The 8,723-nt window shown below is 40.0% G+C and overlaps 1 protein-coding gene across 1 annotated transcript; it reads right to left on the minus strand.

Annotated features, from left to right (window-relative positions):
• On the minus strand, nucleotides 1–7,574 carry nipsnap2 (nipsnap homolog 2). The gene is made up of 10 exons (XM_070905792.1): nucleotides 7,454–7,574; nucleotides 6,586–6,725; nucleotides 6,452–6,497; nucleotides 5,977–6,071; nucleotides 5,281–5,351; nucleotides 5,026–5,166; nucleotides 3,603–3,634; nucleotides 2,191–2,285; nucleotides 1,267–1,350; nucleotides 1–1,091 (listed from the first exon to the last, which is right to left on the minus strand). The coding sequence occupies exons 1-10, from the start codon at nucleotides 7,543–7,545 to the stop codon at nucleotides 1,027–1,029; spliced, it is 861 nt and encodes a 286-aa protein (XP_070761893.1). The 5' UTR covers nucleotides 7,546–7,574; the 3' UTR covers nucleotides 1–1,026.
• Nucleotides 7,575–8,723: the final 1,149 nt, after the last annotated feature.

An 8,723-nucleotide genomic window follows, 5' to 3' on the forward strand; every position in this document is an offset into this window, starting at 1 on the left:
TGGTTTGAACTGCTTTAATCTGTGTTGGCGTTCTGGTCCTTCCCTCTACACTGTCCCCTATGAACTGAGGGACAAAAAGATTAAACATGCTTCCTTTAACAATAAAATCTGTTATTACAATATGCAGCAGCATCACTGCCCACTTAGTGCCAGAGTCACTTGGCCATACATATTATCTTACATGATATTTATGCCCCTTTAAAACATGTTGGATAAAAACTGTTGTTAAAACCAGGCATGCTGTCTTCACAGGAAAAAAGTAGAAGCCATAGTTACAAACACAGCACCATGAAACATCAACATCACTATGACAGGGAACCAAGGAACATCCAGAAAAAGCAACTGAGGAGTAATTTGCCAAAAAAAAATCTTTGATTTATAACGGACCTCAACCAAAAATAAAATTATGAGGTTTACATTTTACACCATGTCATATTTTATCGTTTTCATGAATATACAGCGGCTTTCTCTCACTTCACTCAGCAACAGCATGGCTTAAATCAAAGTGTCACTTCTCAGCACACTTAAAACATATTCCAAATTTACATTAAATAAATAAGTAGCTACTGCATTGTGCAATGAGCTTCAGCAGTTCTGCAGTTCTCTGTCCTCACACTTACACACCAAACAGCTGCTCGTCTTTTCAAGTAACTTGGTTCTAAACTTAGACATAAGCTCTCTTCGTGGACCAGTTTTAATGTGGCACCAGACGTTGGACATAACGATCATCAGGAGGTTTAAATTGGCCAAATTTACTCACCCTGCTCCAGAACCAAAAAAATAAAATAAGTTGTGTGTCGTCGGGCAGTAAGTGGCTTGGACTATTTTAATTGCAGATACATGGTAGATCATTGATGCCTCCTCTGTCCTAGTGACATCTTGAAGTAATAAAGCAAAGAGAAGAACAGAGAAGGGATGTGGTTTGTTTGGCAGCACTGACAGGAGGCTGAAACCATGATAGTGATGCTCAGGATGGATGTAACATTCAAAAAGGGTGCCACCTCAGCTTCCAGCTCGCCTCTCAGTTCACTGCAGCGGGGAAGCTTTTGTCGGGATCATAATCCTGGAATCCATATGCTGAATGAGAGGAACTGGGGAAAGGTGAAAGATTTAGAGCTGATTTAGTGTGTCCTCATAGTTTAAAGTTCTTTTGATATTGATCAGGTTCAACAAGCTCTAAAAGCTCAATATGTTGTTACTCAAGACGTTTTGACGTGAAGATTTCATCACCACTTTGTGTTTAGAAAAGATCTGTTTGTTGCTCACCTGTGTAATACACCACCTCGTCCCAGCCCTCCTGCTGCCAGGCGCCGTTCCTCGTGTCTTCTCTGGACTGAAGGTCTTTGTAAGCTGCAAACAAATCAAACACATTATAGCACTGCACTGTCTGTAGCTGTTTGGCATGATTTAGGGCTGCAAGTAACAATTTTCATTATCACATTCATCTGAACAGATTGATCGCTGAAATTATAACGGATTCTTGTGGACACTTGGGTGCAGCTGTAAACACGAGGGGACATCTAAAGATATGGTGGTGAACGTTTTAGTGAACACTTTCACTTTACAACTCCTGCAGGACAAATCTCTCTCTTTAGCTGCTAAATGCTCCACTATGATCACCAGCTAGCTGCTAACTTTGTCTGCTGTTTGTTGCAGGGCAGGTAGTCAGTTTATCAGAGCTTTCTCACAGGTAATAGCTGTCTGCTGCAGCTCGAAACACAGATGGGAGCGAACATGAAGTTGTGTGCCAGAAAATAAAAGCAAAGTGCTAAAGCGCTCTGTAGAGCACAGAGGAACTGCAAAGTTGGATGATAATCATATGTGGGATGACCCAGTTCAAATTACACACTCATTTGATCCATTGTTTGTTTAAAAATAGCAATTAGTGCAGATTTAAGTCTATACAATTTCAGAAAATGGTGAAAATGCCCGTCAAAGTTTCCCAGAGCACAAGGTGAAAACTTCAAATGACTTGTTGGCCCAAAACTCAAATATATCCACAACAATATAAAACAAAGAAAAGCAATAAATTCTCAAATTTTAGAAAGTGGAAAATGTATGGGGTTTTTGCTTCGTAAATGGCTTAAACAATCAATTAGCAACAATTATCTTCATAAATTGATGTTCTGTGGAACAACCAATACATGATTATCTACATGGCGACACTGTCATGCAATTTTATGACCATACCCCAGAGGTGATGAACCATATAGAGGTTGCCGATCTGTGAGAAAAACCCTCCCACAGCTTCTCTGTTGTGCTGGCGGTATCCGATGGCCCTGGCCCTGCAGACAAGAACAACTCCAGTCACAACGCAGGCCAAAAAACACCAAAGCTTCATCTGGCATAACAAGACCAGGCCTGCACACATGAGACATCTGACCAGTCTTCAAACTAGGATTCCAACATCATCTCTGAATTTACTCTGGACTGTTTTTCATTTACACAATCGGATTTAGTCTGTTTTGTTAATGTGAGTGAGGCAACAATAGTCTTCCATAGCTGTGATTATCCATTACAACATCACATCCAACCATAAGATGTGACGCCATTACTGACTGTATACATGTTTGTGGATCTTAACACTGGCCAAGTCCACATGAAATGTTTTAAATCCATCAGGTTTTTCCCCCCAAAGCAAACATGCACTTTTTCAAATCATAATCACTGTCTGGATACAAAACCATAAAGCTTCAGTTCTTCATGTTGTTGTAACTTGAAGAAGAACGTTTAAGTCTTCAACTACACAAATTGTATTGAAATTGCTTTAAATTGCTTTGCTGGCATAATCTGCACGACTATAGAGGTTTGTTCAAATAAAGGCTGGTTAAAGTTAGCATAAACATAAGAAAAGAAATAGCAGCTTTAGGGAAAAAAATGACCTTGTCCTAACATGGTCTGTTCATCAAACAGAATTTTTTTTCTTTTGCATTGTTTAATAATGTGTGCTTTATTAGAAAGAAGGGAAATGTGAAGCCCACAAGGAGAAACGCCTGGATGATATTAAAATGTTGTAAGTTATATTTACATATAAAATCAGGCACATGGCAGTTAGGAATTACCACAAATGTTTTTAACTGGAAAGAGATAAAGAAGATTTGACAGTGTAACGACATTTCGGTAACACTGGAGTCGTCTTTTACATCCAACATTACTGGCAAAGTTGCAAAACAAGTTGTGAAATGTAATCCACTGGACCCAGAGGAAATAACTGAGAACAAAAAAAACTGGTCAGACAAGTACAAAGACCAACAGCGAAATCCACTACATGGCAATCAGAGAGAAAAAAAAGGCGCATGCAGAAAGCTCACGTCTTCGTTTAAATCAATTGCAATCAACTGCATTGCACAAACTGATAAATGTTGACCCGTTGGCTCTGACAGCTGGAGTAATCTCCAGGCTCATTATATTGAACTATTATGTGCACACGTTTGCATAATACTCCACTTTGAGTTTGAATCTTGGCTTGAGAGCATGACTTCAAAATAGTGCCTCTCAGTGGAATAGCTCTTCTTAATGACAGCGTGACGAGGAAGGTTTCATGTAGTGCAACTGTTCAGTAACTACAGTTCAGTGAATCAAATGAATCCAGGCTGCCTTACCAGTAATTACCCCACTCGATCATGGTTCCTGGCTGAAAGAGAAAGAGAGAAAATATTTTATTTTAAATTTATTGTGTTCTTCATTACAATAAAACATATAGAATTCAGAGCAGTCCGAACGGCAGATTGATATCACGCTTTCTTCTTCTTCTTTCCAGAGCAAATGCATTAACACAAATAATGGTGAAGACGTTGCGCAAGTATTTTGTCATTGTGAAGATAAGCTGCAATAACAACTACACCCGAAGGCTCCTTCAATCATTCTCTGGTGCTTAAAACAACAAACGCCCTGCTGTGTCAAAGACGTAAGATCAGTCTGTGATGAGGGATAGCAGCTTGCATTCATCACGTGTCACAGGGAGCGCTGATCTAGAGACAGTACTTCCTGCCCGATGAGAAAGGACGACTTAATCTGCAGGAGCTGGCATGATCGAGCATGTGTCGAGCATTATGTAGGACTAAAGACTGATACAGGTAAAATCATGGACACTGAACTGCCAATTTCATCTATGAGTCCATAAGTAGATACACATTGTTTATGGAGTGTCTGAATGCTGAAGACACAGGGTCATTATATGCGTTACAGTAGTTTTGTGGGGGCGGAGGTAATTTAGAGGTCACAGAAGCAAAGCATGTGACTGGGAGTTTAAATGGGAAAACGTGAGCTACGAAAAGTGAAAGAGTAACGCTGTCTCTTTGTGCAACAACAGCTGCTGTGGGGCTGACCTTACAAAAGTTACAGAAGTTCACAAAGATTTTATTTGGACTCGGTAGCTCCTAGTGGAGAAACGTGTGAAGTTGTGATGATGCAAAAGTCAACTTTCCTTGGACAAAAGTTTACAAAACATACTGGTTATTAAGTCCTTTAGATCATGATGAAAAATGTTGGTTCAACATTAAACAACAGACAATATGTCCGGAAAAAAACTGTTATGATTCCATTATGCTCAGTGGGGCAGAGCTCTTGTTCTCCAAACTAACCAACACAAAGCATTTTTGCTAAAAAGCAACAAGCTACTGTATTGCATGTCTGTCCCAGAAGGAGGAATCACTGCTCTGTTGCTCTTCCTTTTTCCGCCTGTTAAAAAGGGTTTCTTTGGGAGTTTTCTTATCCAAACAAGGGTCTTAAGATTGAGGGTGCTGTATGCTGTACTGACTGTAAAGCCCCTTGAGGCAAATTTGTGATCTGGGGCTACATAAATAAGACAAATTTGACTTGACTCGCGATTAACTCAATATAAACTGTTACACCCATTTCAGTTTAATAAATGTTTGGATTGTTGGTAAAAGTGCTGATTATGTTTGGCAAAGCAGAGGTGTGGGCCAAGTCAAGCATTAGGTTGGGCTGGGCTCACACTTTCAAACTCACTCAGTCACAAACATCTACAACACTAATGACACATCATTACAAACCGTTACTCACCCTGAGCTGGTAGGACCTCAGCTCATAGATGTTGGGGCCCTCTCGGGGTACGGGCTCATTCCAGAAGCTGAACTCGAGCAGGAGCTGGTTTCTGCGAGACATCAGCATCTTACCCCGCTCCTTCCTGTACGCTGTGAAGTCCTGCCAATGTACGGACACCAATCAATAAGATTTACTTTGCCTGATGGCTACATTCTGTTATTAGCAGGCTACTGACGCATTACACAAACAAGATGTGTCTGAAGAGGCCTTTACCTGGTTCTGCTTGAGCTTGTTCATCACTTCTGTCAGAGCCGGGTATCCACCTCTGTAACGCCACAGATGAACTGGGGAAAAGAGGAAAAAATATCTCATAGATGCAAAATCACAAAGCTACAGAAATGCAACTTGATTCAAATCATTAAATAATATGACAAGAAAGACTTATAACCTTTGACATCCCTTTGTCAGGGGAGGGTTGGAGCTGAACTGTATATGTCTGTGTGAAAATGCCATATGTTTCCAACAATAATTTAAAAAAAGTTAATTAACTACATCCTGATAATTGAAGTTCATCAGTTGGTAAGACAACATGAAATTCACAAGAACTGTTCCTTCGTCTATACAGGTTATAATAAGCAAATTGTTAATGACACTGATTATTACTTTTCATGGATATCTGACTTAATGGATGAGTTGAGTACTATCAAGCCAATAATTCAGTATTGCATTACACAGTACTATAGCTTCTCTAGGTTTAAAAATAACCACTACTGTATACACACATACCACCATAGAACAAACTGGACTGATATCACTGATTATTTCCCAAATAATAGTGGGGGGGTTTTTGGTGGTATGTTAGCATGAGTGTGGATATGCAGTATAACATGCCTGCTGATTTGCAAACTGTGCAGGCCACAGATATGTTACACTGCAGATGTCTTGTGTGTTTATATTAGTATATCCTACCAGCCTGGTCTTGTTCTCCATACCAGGTATTCCAGGTGCCCACCAGCTCACAGGGGTAGTACTTATCAGCATGGATGGAGGGCAGAACATCCTCACTGTGATGAATGAGAAACACCAAGTTGAACCGAAATACCGAAATACAGTATAACCAGGTGCATTTGATACTTTATTTAAATCTGCATTCAAGTCTCCTAAAACAATCCCCATGTTTTCTGGTCACGTGTCGCCTCTCTAATGTCGCAAGTCCCAAAATAGTCTACAAGAAGAAGGCCTCCAGTCATGTTAGGTATGAGCAAAGTTGGTCTGTGAAGGACTGAAGTCATGCCAGCTTGTCAATCACCTCACAGGAATAGACTCTGCACAACAGTGTAAAAGGTTGTCCCGGTCTAACACTTCTTACTGCTGCCACTACTTTTGCTTGAGTACAAGTTAATAACAGAATGCAGCTTAGACAATAATATGAAATAACACTCACCAGAGTTTGTTGTATGCATCCAGGCACTCTGGCTTGACATTATGGACTGAAAAGAGAGTCATACTTCAAAAACAATCTCATCATTACTTCTGGATGAATTGATTATTGTTTAATTCCTGAAATTGTGAACTTACACTGAATTTTGTACAGGTTGCTTTCCTCATTTTTGGTCAGTAGGTTGGAGTGTGCATCTTTCCTGGGATCAACTTTCCTCACAAACAGCGACTTGAACCAGCTGTCCTGTCTGTTTCTGCTGCTTGATGTTGTAAACCCCCTGCAAACATAGATGAGTCATAATAACAACTGGATGAGAAATTCTCCTTATTTTATGACCAGTACAAATCTATCTGGCTTCCTGATCCCCTATCTTGATACCCGATGAGATATTTGATTTGAACTCACATAAACTTATTATCTTTATATGAGCAGACATCCTTCATTGACAGAAAACATAATAACACTTAATTTCAGGTTTACAGCTGCAGTTGTAAGATGTTACAATACTTCACTCAAAACACAGACTGGGCTCGACATGTCAGTACCCCTGATGCAGACATAGTACAAACGTTGTGGTGATAAAGTATGTGAAATACAGCAGGTCACAGTATCTAACAGTGCATGGCTTACTGCATCTATCACACTTACATGTCATTTGTAAGACATGAGCAGATACATCCCATTTTACAATAAAGTACCAAATTGACCTTGAACGTTTGAGATGCTTTACCATTAAGGATGAAAGAAACTTGTATTCTTTCAACTTCACCAGCAAATACACGCAGCTGTAATCTTTACTATCCGGGAAAAAACGAATTTTAAAAGGTGTAGCTTTCATGTAAGTTCAAGCTGAAGGCCACTGAGGACTGACTGGCTAGCAGTTAACGGGCTAGCTTGCCCAAGCTCATCGTCGCCACCACAGAAACCTACTAAAAAATGACACAACAGCTAACCAGAAACCATTCAGACATGACTACTGAACCAGCACACTGATGACTGCCCCACCTGCTCCACACGACGAGCTGTCCGGCCGACTGGGCCCGGCTTTTAGCCCGACCCAGGCCACCGCTGACTCTGTGAAGGACTCCAGTCGCCATCTTCAACTGTGCTAATGCAAACAGAGCGAACGCTGTTACCACCTCTGACCACCAGGTGGCAGCACTCACATCTAAAGACCAGGTCACAGCCACCTAAAGACCAGAGGAAGGAGTGTTGCAGACTACCAGCTCTGTTTGTTGTTTGTTTTATCTATCTATCTATCTATCTGTCATAGTATTCAACCGTGTAATATTGTGGATATATGTAAGAGATTTATTAATTAATAAATAAGCAATATGAAGGTAAAGTTATAGAAAGAAACAAGAGAAGAAAAAAAAAGATTGGCCCAGAAAAGCAGTAGGAAAAGCACAGGTGTTAAACATTAAAAACTTAAAACATTAACGATGGCGCTGTTCTGTTCAAGTATCCCGGTAAGCCATGACAGTGTGACAATGACTGCTGTTTACATGCATACGAGTATCCTGGTTTTGAGTCTTATCCTGTTTTTGGGATATATGGATGGATGGATGTATTGAGAAACCTGGATTTACTACTTGGAGCACTCCAATAAACGTATGTAATGTAAACACCTTATCCAGGTTTCTGAACATTCTCTGTTGGTAGACAAATGAGTGGAGAAATTAAGACACCTGCAGGCAGACAATCAGAAACCTGGGTACTTTTATGAGCATGTAAACAGGGATATGGATAACCAAGTTTTTCATGTCCCATGTAAACGCCATATCCCAAATAGGATCAAAAACAGGCTAAGACTCAAAACCGGGATACTAGGCAGCATGCACAAGACCAGGACCCTGAGACCTAAGCAGCTAAATTAAATTCAGCCAGCATTCATTATCCTACTGTAACATGTCAAAATGTCTGCCGAGAAAAGGCTTATACATTATAGAAGAATACTTTAACTGACCATCCTGACGGTCACAACAAAACTAAAATTCCACGTTCAGGGTTAGAGTTAGGGTTAGGGTTAATATCATGTATTTAGTTTCCACAGGTATGATAAGGGTCCACTTCCATAAGATAACTTCTCAAGACTTTTTTTCAAGGCATCTCATCTTATAATGTAAAGATTCACAATGAATTGAAGTGTGTAATTGTTTAGAGTGTAGTAGAATAAAATATAGACATCCTCCATGTACTGTATATTTAGTGTCTCTGACAAATAGTTTTCCAAATCTTTGGATTTGTTGTCTCTGTATGTGGACAGTTTCCACAT

This window comes from Enoplosus armatus, chromosome 5, assembly GCF_043641665.1.
Source record: "Enoplosus armatus isolate fEnoArm2 chromosome 5, fEnoArm2.hap1, whole genome shotgun sequence".
In the NCBI taxonomy this organism is placed as follows: Eukaryota; Metazoa; Chordata; class Actinopteri; order Centrarchiformes; family Enoplosidae; genus Enoplosus; species Enoplosus armatus.